The sequence below is a fragment of the Leptomonas pyrrhocoris genome (genome assembly GCF_001293395.1).
Source record: "Leptomonas pyrrhocoris isolate H10 chromosome Unknown, whole genome shotgun sequence".
In the NCBI taxonomy this organism is placed as follows: Eukaryota; Euglenozoa; class Kinetoplastea; order Trypanosomatida; family Trypanosomatidae; genus Leptomonas; species Leptomonas pyrrhocoris.
In genome coordinates, this window is record NW_015438360.1 from 421,950 (window position 1) to 442,299 (window position 20,350).

Consider the following 20,350-nt stretch of genomic DNA (forward strand, 5'->3'; position numbering starts at 1 on the left):
TTCCACCCGACCCCCCCCCCCCCCCGGCCACCACCCCTCCTGATATGCACCATTGGGTGCTTGCTTGACATCCCCGCCGCCACTCCAAGAGCCACGCGCGCGGTCACAACTCCCCCTCTTGAGGGGCGCCAACCGTTGCAAACCGCCAAAAGACACAGCCTCTTTTCCACCCCTTGAGCTTCGTTATTTTCATTCCCTCTTTTTTTCACCTAGTTGTGCACGCCGGTTGCAATATCACACTCCTATTCCACAATGGAATGCATTCTGTAATAATGATTTATGTAAACCAGTGTTTTCCTGCTGTCGCCGTTATCACGCCGAAATCATTTACTGACTGTCTTTTCTTTTCGGCTTCGCCTCCTCTTCGTTTGTCCGAAAGAGGCACAAACACGAGAAAAAAGATGATGCGCCCAACTTATTAGTTTCAACATTATTAAAAAGCCACACACCAGATTGTTTGCATTGAATTGTATGTTCTGCATCGTAGCCATTATCTGCTATCGGGTCTTCTTCATCGCATTTGTCTTTCTTTCAAACAGATTGTTTTTACTGCCAGCTTTTTTTTATCAAAAAACTCTCGGCTGAGACGCGGACTTAGAGTTCAAGCGAGAGCACAACTCTCCATGGGAACAAACTCACCTCAACCACGAAAATCTACAGGACTCTTACTGTTTTCTTCTTCCCTTTCTCTCAGTGTATCCGAATTCCTTTTTTGAACTGCCCATCCACTCTATCCAAAAAAGAAAGTAATGAAAGAAATGAGTGCGCATACGCACACAAAGTCAAGGCAAACAGTAATAATCGAAAGAAAGAGCAGCGAACTGTGTGCGACGCAATGCCGCAGCAATGCATGTGTGCGCGTTCCCACAAACACACTTTTTCATAAGCACGACTCACGTTTCACGCAGGTTCATTGTAGGTTCTTGCTCTATTTCCTTCTTCTATTTGTAATCCTCATTCGCCTCCTCCCTCTCTCTGCCCTTGTTTTCTGCTTTTCATGGGGCACCGGCACTGCACGGGGCTCGTACACGTAACTTCACACGCAACCGCACGGCGCGCAGGTTAACGCTATCCTTTGCTGTCATACTTCCACTCCGCTACTAACCCAAGCCCACACCCTCTCGCTCTCTTACGCCTTTTCGCTTTCCCTCTTTCTCTCTGAAGATGTTCCGCTTTGTTGCCCCGAAGTGCCAGGCCGCCGCCGTCGCCGTGTGCGCAGCGAGCGTGCGCTACAACAGCGGCAAGAGCGTGACGGAGACGACGAAGCCCAAGCAGGACTCTGACCGTCCGAAAGGTGACCGTGCGCCGGTGCGTCTGCCGTTCTGCCTGTAATCGACACAATGAACTCCAGAGCACCTCGCTGCAAACGACGCCGAGGCCGTGCTGTGCATGCACCGCTCGCGTCTTGGTTTAAAAAGTGAAAAGATAGTGCTCTAACAAGTGCTTCGCCCTTATTTTCTTCCGTTGATAGGCTCTCTAACTCTCGATCCTACCTTGGTGAAAATGAATTTTTGTCTGTTACGCCGTTCATTTTTTTTTTCGCTTGTGCAAACTGTCACTCTAAGATATCTCTCTTTTTTCCCTTCTACGCCCCAAAACAAAGAACTGTGATCTGCCTTTTTTTTTTTCAAGCCTACCACAGCCTAGGAATGGCGAAGCCTTTCTCAGTTTAATCCCCTGAAACACGACTGCCTTGAGTGGCAGCGCGTGCCGCCCTCCTCAAAATGCAAGCGAAGAGAAGCGTTTGCGAGGCGGACGCCATGGATTTGCACGTCCGCGTGAGCAGCTAAATATATATATATATGATATTTACTTCCTTCCCAGAAATGTGCGCTTAGCCTCTCACTCGCTTGTTTTCTCTCGCAAAACAGTGTCTTCTTACTTTCATATAGTCTATTTCGTGTCGCTGCTTCAATTCCCCTCCGCTCGCGAGCGTTTTCCGCTGTGCGAACCCCTCTCTACTGACGATGAAGCGGAAAAGTACCTGTCCGGTGCGTTTTCACCCGCGACAAAACAAATTGAGTTGTCGAGGAGAAGATAGCCCGTCGTTCAGGCTGCCACCCATCGTTCTCCGTTGCCGATACAAGCGTGCAGGGGTAAATGAAGAAAGGGGTGTGCACGGGAAGTGCAATGACGATGCCAGCAGCAACGTGACACATCCTATGGATTATCAATGTGCAGAAGTTGCATCCGTCTGAAGCGCCAAAGCAACACACAAATTGACATATCTTTTGAAACGAAAACTCTTCTATTATCTCTCTTTTGTTTTATGTTATTTTTCTTGATCAGTTTAGCACAACGAACAGACAACACTTCAAAGCAAACAGTAATAATCGAAAGAAAGAGCAGCGAACTGTGTGCGACGCAATGCCGCAGCAATGCATGTGTGCGCGTTCCCACAAACACACTTTTTCATAAGCACGACTCACGTTTCACGCAGGTTCATTGTAGGTTCTTGCTCTATTTCCTTCTTCTATTTGTAATCCTCATTCGCCTCCTCCCTCTCTCTGCCCTTGTTTTCTGCTTTTCATGGGGCACCGGCACTGCACGGGGCTCGTACACGTAACTTCACACGCAACCGCACGGCGCGCAGGTTAACGCTATCCTTTGCTGTCATACTTCCACTCCGCTACTAACCCAAGCCCACACCCTCTCGCTCTCTTACGCCTTTTCGCTTTCCCTCTTTCTCTCTGAAGATGTTCCGCTTTGTTGCCCCGAAGTGCCAGGCCGCCGCCGTCGCCGTGTGCGCAGCGAGCGTGCGCTACAACAGCAGCAAGAGCGTGACGGAGACGACGAAGCCCAAGCAGGACTCTGACCGTCCGAAAGGTGACCGTGCGCCGGTGCGTCTGCCGTTCTGCCTGTAATCGACACAGCAAACCACTCTTGAAGACTTTATATACTATTTGCGGCGTTCAGTATTTACAGAGAAGGAACTGATCAGCTACTGTACCAAAATTTCAGGCGACTTGCTTTGCTTGGTGTCGCGTTCATCTAAGTGATCTGCAACTGCGGGTTCCGATGCAACGGTATCAACTACTTCTTTGACGTACACATCCTTTGCTCATTGTTGTGGTTTTTCCTTCCTTTGTTGATATTAACGCCGTCGAGTGATAGATGTTTCCAAGCCAAGTACAATAACTTTTTTTTTATCTGTGTTCTGATCTAATCGGAACCTGTCAAAACAAGACTTTCTTCTCCTCTTACTTCAGAAAACGAATTGAAGGTAACCGTGCTGACTCGCGCAACTCCTAACGAGGAGTTTTTCTGCTTTTCCTCGGGGTTGTGATGTGTGTAGCTGTGCCCTTCTGGATAAACATGTTCTTCTTTTCTTTTTTTCGGTGCCGAGGACGTTAATGTAGTCATTGTTTTTTTTTTTTTGAGGGCGGATCTACTGTTTTGAAAACAAAAATTTTTGATACGTTCGAGCCTCTCGTCGCCTTTTACTGCCCCACTGAGGTGTTCCTTTGCACTCTAGAAACTGTTCAAAAATACTATTCTCGAAGTTGAATTTTTCGAGTGATCGTTGAAAGAAAAAAATTAAACTCAATGCTGTTGATTCTCGGCACGGTGTTTTTCCTTTGAAGGGTGAAGCTGTCCGAATGCGTTTCTTGTTTCATGTCCATTTAGTGCAAGCTTAATGCTGAAAGAAAGCCCTTGCAGATTCTGGTAGCCTGGTACTTTGACTGCTTAAGTGCAGTTTAGGATTCCTTCGCTAAAAGAAAAAAGCAGAAACGCACAGCTGAACGCGCCGTTGTTTAAATGTTTGAAATTATTTTCTGCATTTTTTAAACTCTCTCCTTTCCACTCTTCTTTCTTTTTTCCTATAATGTCACCTTTTGTGTTTGAGAAGGACTTGCACTTGAATAAAACGCGAGTTTATTCCTGCGCGATAGTAATCTTACGGCAATCAGTCGTGTTTCGTTGCTGTTACTTTGCAACTGCCTCCTGAATTTTTGTCTTCCAACGGATTTCTGGAACTCCGCTTCCTCAAACTTTTTTTTCTGCTTCTCTACAAGTTCATAGCTCACCTTTAAGCTCTTCCTTGCTATAGCACTGGACATCATTGTCCTCATCGACGCGGCGGTTTCATCTGTTTTTTTTTTCTCTGTGCGCGTGTGTTTGTGTGCATATTTCTAGCTTTGTTCTTTTCTTGTAAGTGAACACTTGAGAGGCAACGGAGAAACAACGGAGAAACACAAGAACTGGTCAACACATCGAAACCCTTCATTGAGCAAAACGTAAACGAGAAAGGGACAAAGACAAAAATCTCTCGACTGAAAACTGTGATGTTCCGCCGAAACATCTTTCATACGACGGCGCTCCGTCGAGATGCCGTTCTCAGCAACCCGCACGCCGCAGTTCTTTACAGCGCAATTCTTCCACGAACGTTTTCAGCGGCATGTTCCTGGTTGCCTCTTTGCACTACTAAATGTGGTACTCTGACACAGTCGATTCGCTGCGCATCGTCGTCAGCGTTCTCTGAAGCAGCGTCCACTACCACCTCGACTGCGCCGCCAGCAAAAGATGGCAAGCTGAAAATCTATAAATCGAAACTCCCCTCCGTATTGGACAGCGTTAACAAGGAAACCACATTGTACGATTACTTGATGAAGCGAATGGCAGACGCCGACCCAAATAAACCAGCTGTTATCCAGGCTGACAATGGGAAAGTTATGACCTACCCACAAATCATCGAGGCATCTGAGCACGCCGCGCAGGCCCTTTACGAGGCGGGTGTACGCCGCGGTGATGTGGTGTGCATCTGCGCGTTGAATACAACCTTCTACGGACCTCTGGTATACGGCGCGTTGCGGTTAGGTGCGGTGGTATCGATGGTCAACGCGGTCGCCGCTGCCTCCACCCTTGCCTACCACTTCAAAGCGAACAACGCGAAGGTGGTTCTCGGCATGCATTTTTTTCAGCGTCAACTGGAGGAAGCAGTGGATCTGGTGTTGCGCGAAACGGGGCAACAAGTGACGATTCTGTTCCCCGAAAGCTTTTTTCGAAAGACCAACATTCCGCGAATCCCCAGCGACTACGACGGCTTGAAGGGCGCCACCTTCGATGACACGGTGGCTCTCCCATTTTCCAGCGGTACGATGGGTCTGCCGAAAGGTGTGCAGCTGACGAACCGCTCCCTCATCGCGTGCACAGAGCAGACCTGCGCCGCTTTCGGTATCGGACCCGACGCCGTCACAATTACTGTCTTGCCGTTGTTCCACATCTTCGGCTTCACAACTTGCCTAAACTGTATCTCGGCTGTTGGTGCGACACAGGTGGTGATGAGTATGTACTCAGTGGACGAGTACGCCAAGATGATAGAGAAGCATCGCGCCACGGTGAACATGGTGGCCCCGCCAATTCTCATCTCGCTGATGAAGAACAAGGAGCTCGTCCAGCAGCGGGACTTGACTTCCCTGAAGAGCTTTGTGTCCGCTTCTGCGCCGCTGGGCACAGAAGTGGTTCGGATGGTGGAGGCGATGCTGCCGGGGACGACTGTCGCGCAAGGCTACGGCTTGACGGAGATGTCGCCCACTGTCACGGCGCCTGTTAAAGGCAAAAGTTCTACTCCGGGCAGCTGCGGCCGCATCATCGGGGACACTGAAATTCGCATTGTCAAGGTCGATGACAGCCAGCAGAGTGGTGCTGACAAGTCTGCCGGCGTTGACGTGCAGGCTGGCGAGGAGGGCGAGATTTGGGTGCGCGGCCCGCAGTTGATGAAGGGCTACCTGAGGGACGAGGACACCGCGATGTGCATGCAGGATGGATGGTTCCGCACCGGCGACATCGGCAAGATCCTGCTCAACACCGAGGAACTGATGATTACGGACCGGCTGAAGGAGCTGATCAAGTACAAGGGCTTCCAGGTGTCGCCTGCTGGGCTGGAGGCGCTGCTGCTGAGCCATCCGTGGGTGAAGGACTGCATCGTGTTTGGCGTGCCTGATCCTCGCGATGTGAGCTTTGAGAACCCGCGTGCGTTGGTGGTGCTGCAGCCGGACGTGCCCACCAAAGACGCCGTGCGTGCCTCGGACGAGCTGTACCGCTTTGTGATGTCGCGCATGCCGCCCCACAAGCGCCTGCACGGTGGTGTGCGCATTGTGGACGAGATCTCGCGCAATGCCGCCGGTAAGCTGATGCGTCGGCAGATGCGCCAGGAGGAGCTGGCCATGATGAAGGCGAGTGCAGCCGAGACGAAGCCAGAATAGCGAAGGACCGACGCGGTGTATCATCTTGCCAAAACCATCGTTGAACAACACAGCTTTTTTCTGCTTTGTTCTCTTTGGGGACACGTGCTGTTCTTTCTCTCTCTCTCTTAGCTTTAAGAGTAGCCAAGCTCGACATTAGAGCTGCGGGCATATTCAGTCTTCTTCTCTGGTGACGTTTCCGGACGATTTACACCTCGCATCGACGGTGACACAAAATATATAATGCATTTACTACTCACCACGGTTTTTTTGTCTCTCCAAACTAGCTTTTTTTCCCCATCTCTATTTGTCGGGAAGCGAGCGGTATTTCTTCTTCTCTCCTGCTGTTGTAATGATTCTCCTCCTTCCATCGCACTCTCTCTCTCCATCTCTTTCAAACATGTAACAAATCGAAAAGAGACATATGAGGGTGACATTCACATTTTTCTCTCGGCGATGACCTCTTTCTTTTAATTAGTTTCCTTCTTTATTTATTTTGACACGGGTATTGGCAGGTGAAAAGAAAAGGCAGGAGACACGCACAGCATAGCACGCCAAACTGTTTCTTCTCTAAATTGCAGCTTTCTCTGATGTATCGCAGAACGAATCCTGTTTCTCTTTTGTTTTTTCCCTTTGTTAATGGAAGGTCAACAGGCTTCGTTTCATATTTGCTACAATGTTTCCACTATCGATTTGTTCGTTCCACTTCCCAATTCGCTGCAGGAACGGCTGCTTTCTTCCGATTCTTGTTTTGCTATGCTGTAATCGTTCTTCAAAAGAAGAAGAGAACATCACTGGTTTTATTGCTTGGCATGTCTCACGGCGCATTTGCTTCAAATATCAAGTTTTCTTTGTTTTTACTCCCTGCACTCATCCACACATTGCACTCTGTCCTGTGTAGTTTCAAACAGTTAAGCGTTCGGAAAACTTGCCGAACGTTTTTGTTTTGTGTAACGCGCGCGTTTGTGTGGATGTAAGTGTGCTGTGCGAGATGCGAACGTTTATCATAATAATAATCCAACATATATGTATGGGTGTGTGAAAATAGATTTTCTCTTTTTATTTTTTGTTCACTTCTCCTACTAATGCTGCTGCTATTATTATTATTATTATTCCTACGAGTCGAACGAGAAACGCGCCTTCGCATTTATTTTCTCCTGTTCATATATAATTCGTGTGTTTGTTCTCTTTTACTGCTTGTTTGCTCGTCGTATCACGGCTGTGAAAGCGCTCCCGACGTTGCGTTCCGGCAGGCTTGTAGAAATGCGAGATGGTGTATCTACGAAGGTGTGTCTTGTCTGATATAGTTTCTCCCGTCATCTGCCTTTTTTTTGATCGTTTACGAAAAGAATGGAATGATGAAAAGAGGAAGAATGATACGAGGAGGATGAGGAACAATGGCTCCGACGTTTGCTGATAACATGATTTCTACCTCTACTACTCTCCCTCGCTCGTCTCCTTCGCCTTATCTTTGGGACTTGCAGAATCAAAGTTCTCACACAACTTTTGAGTTTTTTCTTTCCACCCACCCACCCCCGTGGTTGCCCACCACGACAGGGATCCTTGGGTTTAACCAATTCAACTACCCTTGTTTGCCACTTCGTTAGTAGTGCTACCTATTAGAAAAAATGGAAAAAGAGGAAATCGCCAAGTCCAGTGCACCATCGTCCCCTGACGTTGTAGGGAGTAAGTTTGGCAGCGAGACGCTGCGCGGGGTGAATAGATAAGATGTTGGAGGTCCATCGCGAGTTTGGAGGGTGGAATCAGGTCTCAGCTAATGCATCTCTCTCGGACTCTTTGCACCTCTCGATTCTTCTATTCTTTTCTTCTTACTCATCCCCAAGTAGAAGCTTTGAGCGATTTCGCTGATTGGTTGAAGAGCGGCATTCTTCTTTTCCCCCGCTGCGAAAAAAAAACCCCGAAACCGCTGCTGCGCGATCAGTCGGTTATAGAAGAAGCGTAGCCACAAAACAAAACACAACCAACACTCCCTATTTCATACAAAACAAAACAAAGCAGCGGATAATTAATGAGAAAGTGCTTCACGCGACGCCCGATCACGGGTAAATCTTATAGCGATCAAAAGAGAAAAGGATGGCGCGGATGTGAACCACTTCATTTCTTCCTGTTTTCCCGATAAGATTTCAAAAGCCTTTTTTTTCGGTCGCCTGAGACGTTTCATTTCATTGCCCCTTGTGAGTTCTGTTTTCATATTTCTGACTAGCGGTGCTGTCAAGACAAAGCAATAAAAAGCGCTTACAACAACACGTCATCCACCTTGTGCCGATGACGAAAAAGCGAAAACACTTGCACCACCGCCGCCGTATCTCCCTCAAATCGGTAGTGTTCACCACCACAGAATATTGCTGCCTCTTTTTTCGATGAAATGGGCGTTTGTCGGTACTACTACCTTTGCAACAAATGGCACCTCTGTTCCTCATGCAAAGTGTACTTTTCTTCTTTTGATCGCTCACCTGTTGTGACATCACTTCTTTCCCCTCTCTTTACCTCTGTGGCTTTTCTTTTACACCTCAACAACGATGATTACGTTTCTGACGTGCGCTCGGCCGCAGACTTCACACGAGCCGAAGGCGATCTCGCATACCCGTCAAACTCAATTATACCCTCCCACCGGTCGTTTCGAATATTTACTTTTATTTCATCTTTTTTATCTTCATTTTTTCTCTCTCTCTCCGTCCATCGACATTTGGTGCTCTTCGTTCTCGTTGTATCACTCAGTGTACACCCTTTATTTCTTTTCTTTTCTTGTTGCTGTTTTCTTGTTTCTTCCTTTGTCACAGGCACTTTCACCTTTTCTCGAATTTTCCCTTTGTTGTTGCTCCCCACCCCCTCCATACCACGCCGTCCCCGCACTGATGTTTCGCAGCAGCTGGGTCGCACTGAGCGCGACTGGTCGCAGTCGTGCCATGCTGCGCGCAGCGGGCCTGCTGGGCTCATCCTCCATCCTGTCCGTCAATTCCTCCGCGCCGTCCTTTTTCAGCGCTCCGCTGCACCAGCAGTTTCGCTGGACGTCGGGCTCGCAGAGCCACCTCATTTACAAGTCTAAGCTGCCCTCTGTGATGGCGGTGGTGAACAAGGAAACGACGTTGTACGGCTACCTGATGAAGCGAATGGCGGCGATGGACCCAAAGAAGATCGCTGCAGTGCAGGTGGAGACCGGAAAAACCTACAGCTACCTGCAGCTCATGCAGGCGACTGAGTACACGGCGATGGCATTGTACCAGCAGGGTGTGCGCAAAGGGGATGTTGTGTGCCTGTGCCTGCTGAACACCGCCGTCTACGGCCCGCTGGTATACGGCGCGTTGCGGTTAGGTGCCATCGTATCCCCCGTCAACGCGGTCGCCGCTGCCTCCACCCTTGCCTACCACTTCAAGACGAATCAGTGCAAGATCGTGTTCGGCATGCGTTTCTTCCAGAAGCAGTTGGACGAAGCCGTGGATCTGGTGCAGCGTGAAACGGGTCGCGTGATCAAGATCATGTACCCAGAGGAGTTTCTCAAGACGACGGACATCCCACCGATCCCGAAGGACTACGACGGCTTGAAGGGCGCAACCCTTGACGACACCGCTCTCATCCCCTTTTCCAGCGGTACGATGGGTCTGCCGAAAGGTGTGCAGCTGACGAACCGCGCCCTCATCGCGAACGTGGAGCAGACCGCACAGGCCCAACAGCTAAATTCTCAGACGGTCAGCCTCGCCATCTTGCCGATGTTCCACATCTTGGGCTTCACCGTGTGCTTGAACAGCATCCTCGCCTATGGCGGTATGCTGGTGGTGATGAGCAAATTCGCGATCGACGAGTACGTGAAGGCGGCGGCGAAGTACCGCGCCACGGTGAACATGGTGGCCCCGCCAATTCTCATCTCGCTGATGAAGAATAAGGAGCTCGTCCAGCAGCACGATTTGTCTTCGCTGACGTGTTTGTTTTCTGGTGCGGCCCCGCTCGGCCCGGAGGTGATTCAGATGGTGGAGGCGATGCTGCCGGGGACGACTGTCGCGCAAGGCTACGGCATGACGGAGATGTCGCCCTGCGTAACCGGGCCCGTTAAGGGCCAGCGCTCCACCTTGGGCAGCTGCGGATTTATTATGGCGGACACTGAAATTCGCGTTGTCAAGGTCGATGACAGCCAGCAGAGTGGTGCTGACAAGTCTGCCGGCATTGACGTGCAGGCTGGCGAGGAGGGCGAGATTTGGGTGCGCGGCCCGCAGTTGATGAAGGGCTACCTGAGGGACGAGGACACCGCGATGTGCATGCAGGATGGATGGTTCCGCACCGGCGACATCGGCAACATCCTGCTCAACACCGAGGAACTGATGATTACGGACCGGCTGAAGGAGCTGATCAAGTACAAGGGCTTCCAGGTGTCGCCTGCTGGGCTGGAGGCGCTGCTGCTGAGCCATCCGTGGGTGAAGGACTGCATCGTGTTTGGCGTGCCTGATCCTCGCGATGTGAGCTTTGAGAACCCGCGTGCGTTGGTGGTGCTGCAGCCGGACGTGCCCACCAAAGACGCCGTGCGTGCCTCGGACGAGCTGTACCGCTTTGTGATGTCGCGCATGCCGCCCCACAAGCGCCTGCACGGTGGTGTGCGCATTGTGGACGAGATCTCGCGCAATGCCGCCGGTAAGCTGATGCGTCGGCAGATGCGCCAGGAGGAGCTGGCCATGATGAAGGCAAGCATGGAACAGGTTCATGGCGCCGACTCCGCCGCTACGTAGCCAAGAAACTCCCGCGGCACGAAGGGTATAATCTCTACTTCAACTCTCTCTCTCTTTGTTGTCTTACCTTGTTTGTGTTGTCTTTTTCTTGGCGGGTAGAGGCTAATTTGAGTCTGAGGAGGTACGTCTTCATCGAAGTGTAACCTCACCAACCCCCCCCCCCCTTTCGTTAGACTCTCGCTGTGCCGCAATGGGGTGGACTCCTTCCTTCTTTTTCTATTATTATTATTGTTGCTGTTACGTATCGTCACACGAAAAATGACACGATGCTCGGAGAACGAGGTTGCTTGAGGTATGACATAAAAAGGCTTCCTCTTGTCACTTGAGCATACTCCTCTCCCTTTTTTTTGTCTGTGTGTTTGTTTTCTGCTTTGCACTTTTTCTCACCCTCTTGCAAGCGTTTTATTTATAATTGGCATTCTTTTCCAACTCGCCGTGGTTTTTTTTTTGCTGTTTTCACTAACTACAAGGACTCTTGACTGTGTTGCGGATTCTTTTTGCTGGCATTCATGCGTGTACTGTCAACGAAATCAAGAACACTTATATATTGTGTCTGTCTAGCCGCAGGAGAGTAGGCAATGAACGCGAAGGGTAGAGCCGGCGCGGTGTGAGCGCAACGATGCCGGTGACACAGTTTTGTCTTCACTGTACGGCTCTCCTCTTCGCTCTCTCTCTCTCTCCCTGGGCTGTATAGATGCTACTGAAAGCGCCTTCATTTTTTTTTTACCCCTTTTGAGAACTTCTCGCGATGTTGATCTCTGTGTTTTCAGTGCTAGAATCGTTTACATCTGACGATATATCTCCCTCTTTCTTTTTTTTAGGTTCAACATTTTTTTTCCCGGGTATGCGGCGGACGCCCTGAGATGCGTCACTTCGGCTTTAGCAAAAGTGAAGAGGCCAAATGAGAATGTTGACATTAGCTTTTAGCGCCTCACTAGAAATAATAAGCTGCTGTAGTGTTACTATATATATCGCGTGTTCCTATACATTCGCCTAAGTTTTTCCCTTTTTGTCTCTCTCTCGCCTTTTCATTTTTTTCTTTTCTGCGGGGAACACTTTCATCGCCGTTAAGGCGGAACTTTTGGCCTCGAACACGCACATGGCTCCCTGTTGGGTCTCTTTCGAGTTTTTTTATATACGCCTTATCTGTCCTTTTCCTCCTCCCTCCTTCTCTGAACGCGGAAGAAAGGAGGGCAAATGACCTCTCTATTCGTTATTTTATCGTTTGTTTGCTTCGCATTGCTTGTCAGCGGAGCCGCAGTACGAACGCGACATCGTCGCAAATACGCGGCGACATTTTGTTTTTCTTCTTCCTCTTCTTCTTGTTTGTTTGTTCTGCTGAGCACGCTAGTGCAGAATACATGAGGGAACACTACACCTCAATTCTTTTTTTTTCTTTTGGAGGGGAAAAAGGGGGGAGTACAACGTTCTTTTGGCATTGAGCAGACTCTGCACAGGTTTCATTCCTCGTGATGTTAAGGGGTAGTGCAACGTAGTCGAGGAAACGAAGATACACGTTTGTTCTTTTAATATAGTATCCCTACTTCCGCCTTTTTTCTCTCTCTACACGACCAGCGAATAGAAGAGGAATAATAATAATAAAGGAAAAAGGACCTCATCATACACTTTTTGTGCGAGCGTGAAAGCAGTGATACGCATCGTGGTCGTGTTTTCCTTTTCTGCTAGCGACGAGAAGCAATTAGTTATATGACAGCGAGAAAGCGCACAATCGACGAGAGGTAACCGAACTGTCGTGTGCGTTCTTTGTTCTTATTATGTGAAGGTTGACAGGAGACCAACTCGTCGAGAGCTTTCTTCATGAAGGAAAGCCTATTAGTAATTGGCTCTCCCACACAGGCATTGAGAGCCCGCATGCTTGTTCGAAAAAAGCGACAGGCATCGTCCTCAAGACAATAACTGAGGCGGTCAAGTGAAAACCAATATGATGTTCGTGTGAAGAAGAAAAGATATCAGCAATGCAACGTGCTTCTTCCTATTCTCTTGTGAGAAAAGGCAGTCACCCTTCACGTGCAGCGTCCCTGTTGTGTGTCGAGTGACTCACTCTTAACTCCACTATTCATCTCAACGTAATTCGCGTCCCGCTTTGAAAGTGTATATATATATATATATATATATATTTGTCGTGTATGTTCATTCCACTGGCTTTCAATTGTGATCTACAATAGCAGGAGAAGTCTTCGTACACACACACATGTATATACGGAAAGAAGGAGAGGAGTTCTGTCGTTAGAATATAAAGAGAAAGGCGTGCTGTGAATTCCTCGATTAAACGCTTTTTCTTGCTGTTGCTTTTAAGCCAAAGCAACAGCAGCAGCAGCAGAGAAAGAAAGAAAAACGAACAGTTAACAGCAATGTCGGCCGCGGTTGTTGTGTCAGCGTCGTACGACAAGCAGATTCGCTTGTGGGACGCCGCTTCTGGGCGAACGGTGAAAAGCTTCACTTTTCAGGAGTCGCAGATCAACAGTCTATTTCTGTTGCCCGATACCGGCTATCTGGCTGTGGCGGGTTTTGGCGTCGTTCGCCTCTACGACCTCGCCACTTACATGAGCGGCGGCGGCGCACCGGCAGGCAGCAACAATGCCAACCAAGCTCCATCCATCTACTCCTCCTTTGAGAGTCAGAGCTCGATGAACTTCACAAGCCTGGCTGCCGTGCCACTGTTGCGCACGTTGAACGACGATCAGAGCAGCACCCTTTCCGGCTCCTCGCGCCAGCTCACGGACTCTGCGTCGTCCGTGTTAAACGACCAGATGCTGGGCACCACCATCGTCTCCGATCTCGGCGGCCTGCTGGGGCACGGCTTCAAGGAGGTCGCCTGTCTGCTCATTGCTACCAGCGAGGATGGTCACATCCGCTTTCTTGACGCCAACTCGGCCAACGCGCTGCGCGTCCTGAAGGACATCGCCACCGGTGCCGCCATCACCTGCAGCGCCGCCTCGCCGGATCGTAAGTACTTACTGACGGGGAATCAGATGGGCCAGGTCTCCATGTGGCACCTGCCCTCCATTGTGGCGAGTGTCGCGATGGAGATGAAAAACAACCGCAACAGCAAGTCCACTCCTCCGACAGCAGACGCGGATGCCGAGGCAGAAAAGGACCTTGTCAAACTGGCTGCGATCGAAAAGGAAAAGCAGGCTGATAAAGATCAGCAGGAGGTATTAAAAGCCTTTGGTCGCTACGCGCTGCAGGAGATCAACTTCGCAAACGATTACAGCGCCATCCGCAGCATCGCGATTGAGCCGATGGCCCGCTGGGCTGCCGTCGCTACAAACGCCGGCAAGGTCCACTTTATCCGTCTCGCACGGGACAAGTCGGTGTGCGGCAGCAAGGCCGGACTAGCGTCGAGCGCCGTGGATGGTGTGCCGGCGATGCACGTCGCAGGGGGCACTGGCGTAAACAGCACGGGACAACTCACGCCGCGCGAACAATCGCAGCGGCTGTCCATCAGCGCAGGCGGGACACCGCAGCTTTCGCCGCAGAAGAGCACCGGCAACTCCTTCGTGGACGGCGCGTCGGGCGGGATGTCGTCCCGGCTGCCCCTCACGGGGAGAGTGGGCTCCTACGCGGACGGTGCGACCAGCTCCAACAGCTACCACGGCCCACGCGAGACCATCTACCGCTCCGCCCTGGTGGCGAATGAGCTGTCCGCGAACGCGCGTCGCAACTCCGGTGCCAGCGAGGAGGGCGGCGGCGGCGGCGAGGTGAGCATGAACGCCACGCGCGTCAGCGGCTCCACGGTCCACAACAGCATCGGTGCGGTTCTGCTCGATCACCTGGAGCAGCAGAACTCAATGAACAGCCGCAGCAACCAAGCCACGCCGCGGCAGGCCCTCGCAAACGCGGGGTTGCAAGCCCAGCTGGTACAGCAGTCTGCCGCAGTGAAGTTGGCCGAGGAGCTGGAGATGGAAGTCTTTGACACGATTCAGGCGCACTACAAGTACATTCTGCGTGTGTTGATTTCGCCCAACGCGGAGCTGCTCATGACGTGCAGCGCGGACTACTCGGTCGGCCGCTTCATCGTCCCGGCCGCGCTGCGACTCAGCACCTCGCAGTTGGCGCCCATCGACGAGGTCGAGAAGGCCGCCGGTTCGAAGATGACCTCACCGGAGGTGGGGGAGTCGGGGACCGGTGCTCTCAAGTCAACTCTCCGACATGTCAGCAGCGGTAGCGGCGCAGCGGGTGGGGCGGAGGCCAACGCAAGTGAGACGGGAGGTGAAGCAAAGGTGCGCAACGAGACCCCCAACCCCTCCCTCGCTGCCTCCGCGCAGGTACCGCCAAAGAGCTCGGCAGGCGAGCAGACCTCTGAGGCGGCCCAGCAGCAGCAGCCAGAGGGCAACGGCACGGAGAGCGCAGCTGCGGCAACCAACTCCGCCGATGATGCCGTAAACAACACGAGTGGGAAGAAAGTGAAGGTGGCCGCGCCGGACTCGAATTCGGCCAACTCATTGGGGCAGTCCTTCGACGGCACGACAGGACGTGCGGCAGACGACACGAGCGTTGAGCCGCTGATAGAGTTTAAGGCGTTAAAGCCGCTCACCGGCCACCACCGGTGGGTCTGGGACGGTGTCTTTAGTGACTGCAGCAACTTCCTCTTCACGGCGAGTAGCGACAACACGGTGCGTATGTGGAACGGGCTGACGACGGATCGGCCGCAATCGGTTGGGTTTGTGGGACACACGAAGCCGGTGGTGGCCGTGCTGCTCTGCTACGATCGCCGTCGCCTGGGCACAGGATCCCCGGCGTCGTCGTAGTGTTGTCGGGCTTTTCTTTCTGCGTTGTTATTGTTATCCCCCTTTTTGCGTTCTTCTTCCTGGACTGTTCGTTGACGGGAAATGACCTTCTATTATTTTTTTTAGCAGAGCAGCGTTTACCAACGGCTGGGTGCCGCACTGCCGTGAGGATATTCGTTGTTGTCTTCCTCATATTGTTGTTGGTGGCGTCTTCTTCTTTCTTCTAGGCTGACATTGGTGCTGTTCGAGGGAGCAATGCTGCCGCTTGTTTATTATTATTATTATTATTATTATTATTGCAAAAGGAGAGGACCCATCAAACTGGTGCTTAATGACCAGCTGTGCTGTCACTATAATTTGTCGAGTTGCTTTTTTGTTCTTACAAAACGCAGAAGTTGTTTGGAGTATATCGACGAGGAGGAGAGGGGATTGTTGGTTGTGCTGACCCGTATTGTAGTCACCTTCATTTCCAGCTGTATCTGGCTGTCCGACTTCGGCCCGTTTCTTTTTTTCCCCTTCGTATCTGTGTGCTTTCTTTCACCGTAAACTTTCCTGTGTGTGTATGTGCGGGTGCGTGCGTACTTCTGGCGCAATGGTGTCTTAGACGCGCCCATCTCAATAGCAGCAACGACGGCACACGAGCGACAAATTCCTCGCCGCACAGAAAGGTACTTCCCGTGATCAAGCCTTTTTGTTGGTGTTATTGCGGTGAGAGAAGGAGCGGGTTTCTTAGCGCTTCCCGTGTCTGCGTTGGACTTCTACTGAGACCAGCGAGGCCGTTCAAGAGGGCGATCCTTTCGTCCTTTTTTTCTTCTTCTTCTTTGGATCTCCGGAGTTGAATACGGTGCAGGTGGTAGGGGCGTTTTTGCTCTCGCTCCTTTCGCAGCGTGAAGATGGTAGGCGTCTTGCGAATGGGGACCCGCCCAATCTACTCATTTTTTTTTTTGTTCTTCTTTCCTTCCTTCCTTCTTCTTCCTTCTAGGGTGGTGCTTCCTCTTCGGGGTCTTCGCCCTTTCCACCTCTCTTCTTCGTACCAGCACGCGTATCACGCTTTACCTAGTCTTTTGTCTTTTCGCTTCCAACTGCACAAGGGAAGAAAAGGCAATAGTTCCTTCCCCCTCCCCCCCCCCCTCCTTCTTTTCATAGACTGCGCATCTCTCCGTTGTTCGAAATCAAACGTATCTGCAGGCGATGCTCCTGCGTAGACGGTTCGGTACAGACGGCGGTGCGTCCCTGTGCGTGCTGCGTGCTGCCCTGCGCCACACCAGCTCCTCCAACAACAACAACGACAAAAACAACGACGGTAGCGCTGGTAACAAGGGAGATGGGCATCGCCGTCAGCTCTTCCAGTCTGCACCCAATAGCCCGTTCCCACCGCGTGAGGAGAGCTGGGCTACTCCCGGTGCTCCAACGAGCTCCTCCAGCGCGTCTGCCTCGGCGGGTTTTAAAGGCTGGAAGCGGTTTGACCTTGCTCGTGACGCAGACGTCACTACCACTGCTGCTACCGGCTCTACCGAAGCCCTACCGCCTCCCGACACCTCTGCTCACTCCGTTGTGGACCAAAAGCGTGCGCAGGAGGAAGCCCATCGCCGTGCCGCCTCTGCGCGCTTGGCGGACATGTTTGTGGAGAGCGAACGGCATGTTCAGTGGATACAGGAGCAGCACCAACGAGCCGCGCCGTCGCAACACTATCAGGAGGACGTCTCCTCGGTGCGTCGTGTGGTGCCACAGCAGCAGCAACAACAGGCGACGGCCGCTGTAGTCCGCAGCAACATCCCAAACTATGCCTACGATGAAGACAGCGACGGTGTGACATCACCGGAAGGCGCCATCGCTGCCCTCGCCCCCGCCACCCCCACCGATGTCCTGGAGCAGGAGCTCCTCGACGACAACTTTCTCTACTACCCATCATCCCCTGCGCTGCGGCACGGAGACGGCATCGCCACGGCCGCCGCTGATCCGCCGTGCCCCGACCCTGCAAAGGAGCGCTACGTGCCGGGGCAGCAAATTATTCCTCCCGGTTTCACGCGGTACCGCGTGGAGGTGCAGTATCAGGGCAGCGACTTCGATGGGTGGTATAAGTCTGTCCAGCGCACCCGGCCACCGATGAAGTCGGAGGGCAGCCGCACCAACGACCTCGCAGAGGGCGGCTCGCGCCATTACGCGCGGACGGTACTGGAGGAGGCGTTAGCTGTCGCGTTGGATGTCGCCTCCGTGACCGTCGTGGCGGCGGCCATCCCAGAGACCGGCGTGTCGGTGCGTCGGCTGACGTGTCACGTGGACGTCGCCTCAGAGGTGGAGCTGCAGCCTCGCACCATTCTGCAGCGGGCAACGCTGTGGCTGCACCAGCGCCATCAGCCCCTCGCCTTCCTGAGCTGCCACCCGTGCGCGAACCAGAACTTTCACGCTCGGCACAGCGGGGTGCGACGAGTTTACTGCTACCGCATCTTGAACCGAATTGCGCCACCTTTGTTCGATGCGGGGCTGCAGTGGCACGTCGACCGCTACCTCGATGTGGCCCGCATGCAGCGCATGGCGAAAGCGCTGGAAGGCACACACGACTACGGATACTTCGCGGATCCGAAGATGGCGAACGCGCTGCGACGAGCGGCCGCGCACACCGGCGGTGGCCCGGTCGTATCGTCCGCCTACAGCCCGGAGCACGAGCCGCTGCTGAGCCATGGCCTCCTGCACGGCCAGGTGCCTGCTGCGCCGAAGGTGGCGATCGACCGCGGCCTCTCGCAGCTCGAGCGGGCAGCAGCGCTGCCGACCTTCAACGAGTACGGCCAGCGCGTCGTGACCTACCAAGCGAAGCCGCGCGAGTACTTTAAGGCCCACACAAACCTCCCCACGGTGCGCACCGTCGACAAAATTGACGTCGTGCGGCAGGAGGACGAGGTGCTCATTTGGTTCGTCGGGCGATCATTTCTGCGGCATCAGATCCGCAACATGGTGGCGGTGCTGAAGGCTGGCGGCCACGGATTGTGGGATGACCAGGAGCTGCAGCATGCCTTGCAGAGCGGGTTTGAGGTGTCGCGGAAGAAGTTCGCGCGCGAGCGGCTGCCGGCTGCCCCGGTGCACGGCCTCACCCTGTGGGACGTGGAGTACCCTGCGCAGCACGCGGCTGATTATGTGCCGTACGTGGATGCCGGACCCTACGAGCCGCTCGACGTCTCGGCACAGCATTGAGAGTCTTTCTTTTTCGGGAGGGAAAAGGAACTAGTTGTTCTTCTTTTACGATTTTCAGCAGGGCCGATGGATCACAGATACTAACGTGCGGTCTAATCGTTATGTACACCGCAATAACCTCGATTGTGATAATAAAAAGGAAAAGGACATGGACTGAGGACGGAAGGTACACGATTACTGCAGCCTGGCTTTGTAAAGTGCCGCAGGTTAATTGTACACCTCGGATTGCCGCGCCTCCTCCAACCCTCTCTCTCTGCCTCTCTATGCTGCTCAAATAGCAGAGAACACAGACGACAGTGATTGTCAAAGAATTGCACCAATGACGTTAACTCAATCAACCTATCTCCTCCGTCCGTCTCGGCTCTTCCCCCTCCCCATTTTCACGCGGCCAGTTCAAGAAACCTGTCCCATTGATTTGTTTCTAATTCCGTTCTCACAAGCGAAAATATAAACCACATTTGCTTTCTCTTCTTTTTTTTTCTCAATTTAGGCGACGTTGCCGATCCACGAAAAGGCGCCACATTGACACAAGTCGGCAAGAAGCACCCACCTCGGTCGATTGCCCATCATGTACCGCGCCCACAGCAAGGACATCAACCGAAACAAGAGTTTCCACCCTCTCACCTATGGCAACCTTCGTCGCGTCGAGTTGCTGAAGGAGGGCGATGAGGAGAAGAAGCAACGCGCGGCGGAGCGGCAGAAGGAACTCCAGCATGACCAGGAGGAGCGCCGCTACGACGAACTCGCGCTCGCCAACTCGGCCGACTCCCTGAGCGGCGAACTGGCCCGCTTCCGGCAGACCAAAAACATCTTCAAGGCCGAATACGAGGCGGAGTCTGCGAAGCGGCAACACGAAATAAAAAACGAGACAGGAACATATGCTAGCACTGTCACGTCATCGTCTGCGTTGTCTTCGAGTCCGTTTGCCGCGTTCGGTAACGCCTTTCTCAGTAAGTTCAAGAAAGAGGGTCACGCACACGAGTCGTCCGCCTCGGCCGACGCTTCACTGGATGCGGTCAAAACTGAAGTCAAGGCCGAACCCTCCGACGAGTCAGCGTCGTCTGGCGTCGCGCATCGCAAGCGACAACGCGAGGACGATAGTGAGGAAGGCAGCAGCGAATTAAAGAGCAGCGGTGTCACGACGGGGTTTGTTACGAGCGCGGAAGCTGCGCAGCTGCGTAAGGAGCTGAACCTGGCGCAGAAGCAGCGGCACGATCCTCTCCTGCGAGTACGGCAATACCAAAACAGCTGTGTGGCTACAGCTGCACGGGAACAGCAGCAACAGCACACACACCAGCAGCGGGATAGCACTGCCAAGGACAACAGCGAAGCGCTGCAAAGCCGCATTCGTGAGCTTCTCGCACGCAAGAAGGAGAAATAGCCTTCCAAGGAGTTCAAGAAAAAGAAGGGCTGTTTTTGTTTTGTTTTCACCTATCTGCTAAATCCTCCTAACAAGTGCTAATTAAAAAAAGGGAAAATGAGGAAGAAA

The 20,350-nt window shown here is 52.4% G+C and overlaps 7 protein-coding genes across 15 annotated transcripts; all 7 read left to right on the forward strand.

The window, feature by feature from the left end:
* Window positions 1–257: 257 nt before the first annotated feature.
* On the forward strand, window positions 258–422 carry ABB37_02624 (hypothetical protein; the record flags this gene model as incomplete). Its single annotated transcript, XM_015799689.1, has 1 exon — window positions 258–422. The coding sequence occupies one exon, from the start codon at window positions 258–260 to the stop codon at window positions 420–422; it is 165 nt and encodes a 54-aa protein (XP_015661291.1).
* Window positions 423–999: 577 nt separating this feature from the next.
* Window positions 1,000–2,311, forward strand: ABB37_02625 (hypothetical protein). 4 transcript variants are annotated; one of them, XM_015799690.1, is made up of 1 exon: window positions 1,000–2,311. In XM_015799690.1, the coding sequence occupies exon 1, from the start codon at window positions 1,165–1,167 to the stop codon at window positions 1,330–1,332; it is 168 nt and encodes a 55-aa protein (XP_015661292.1). In that variant the 5' UTR covers window positions 1,000–1,164; the 3' UTR covers window positions 1,333–2,311. The 4 variants fall into 4 exon arrangements, with proteins under 4 accessions (XP_015661292.1, XP_015661293.1, XP_015661294.1 ...); XM_015799691.1 differs by having other exon boundaries at window positions 1,008–2,311; XM_015799692.1 differs by having other exon boundaries at window positions 1,060–2,311.
* A 1,537-nt stretch (window positions 2,312–3,848) lies between these two features.
* ABB37_02626 (4-coumarate:coa ligase-like protein) lies at window positions 3,849–6,206 on the forward strand (the record flags this gene model as incomplete). Its single annotated transcript, XM_015799694.1, has 1 exon — window positions 3,849–6,206. The coding sequence occupies exon 1, from the start codon at window positions 4,287–4,289 to the stop codon at window positions 6,204–6,206; it is 1,920 nt and encodes a 639-aa protein (XP_015661296.1). The 5' UTR covers window positions 3,849–4,286.
* A 1,821-nt stretch (window positions 6,207–8,027) lies between these two features.
* On the forward strand, window positions 8,028–10,921 carry ABB37_02627 (4-coumarate:coa ligase-like protein; the record flags this gene model as incomplete). Of its 3 annotated transcripts, none has more annotated exons than XM_015799695.1 (1): window positions 8,028–10,921. In XM_015799695.1, exon 1 carries the CDS (start codon window positions 9,062–9,064, stop codon window positions 10,919–10,921), a length of 1,860 nt encoding a protein of 619 aa, XP_015661297.1. In that variant the 5' UTR covers window positions 8,028–9,061. The 3 variants fall into 3 exon arrangements, with proteins under 3 accessions (XP_015661297.1, XP_015661298.1, XP_015661299.1); XM_015799696.1 differs by having other exon boundaries at window positions 8,031–10,921; XM_015799697.1 differs by having other exon boundaries at window positions 8,757–10,921.
* Window positions 10,922–13,028: 2,107 nt separating this feature from the next.
* Window positions 13,029–15,693, forward strand: ABB37_02628 (hypothetical protein; the record flags this gene model as incomplete). 4 transcript variants are annotated; one of them, XM_015799698.1, is made up of 1 exon in its annotated part: window positions 13,029–15,693. In XM_015799698.1, exon 1 carries the CDS (start codon window positions 13,294–13,296, stop codon window positions 15,691–15,693), a length of 2,400 nt encoding a protein of 799 aa, XP_015661300.1. In that variant the 5' UTR covers window positions 13,029–13,293. The 4 variants fall into 4 exon arrangements, with proteins under 4 accessions (XP_015661300.1, XP_015661301.1, XP_015661302.1 ...); XM_015799699.1 differs by having other exon boundaries at window positions 13,031–15,693; XM_015799700.1 differs by having other exon boundaries at window positions 13,033–15,693.
* A 959-nt stretch (window positions 15,694–16,652) lies between these two features.
* Window positions 16,653–18,861, forward strand: ABB37_02629 (tRNA pseudouridine synthase A-like protein; the record flags this gene model as incomplete). The annotated part of the gene is made up of 1 exon (XM_015799702.1): window positions 16,653–18,861. The coding sequence occupies exon 1, from the start codon at window positions 16,864–16,866 to the stop codon at window positions 18,859–18,861; it is 1,998 nt and encodes a 665-aa protein (XP_015661304.1). The 5' UTR covers window positions 16,653–16,863.
* Window positions 18,862–19,251: 390 nt separating this feature from the next.
* On the forward strand, window positions 19,252–20,242 carry ABB37_02630 (hypothetical protein; the record flags this gene model as incomplete). The annotated part of the gene is made up of 1 exon (XM_015799703.1): window positions 19,252–20,242. Exon 1 carries the CDS (start codon window positions 19,430–19,432, stop codon window positions 20,240–20,242), a length of 813 nt encoding a protein of 270 aa, XP_015661305.1. The 5' UTR covers window positions 19,252–19,429.
* Between the last annotated feature and the right edge of the window lie 108 nt (window positions 20,243–20,350).

Coding starts and splice junctions, on each gene's coding strand:
- ABB37_02625 (XM_015799690.1), top strand. CDS start 1,165: ATGTTCCGCTTTGTTGCCCCGAAGTGCCAGGCCGCCGCCGTCGCCGTG.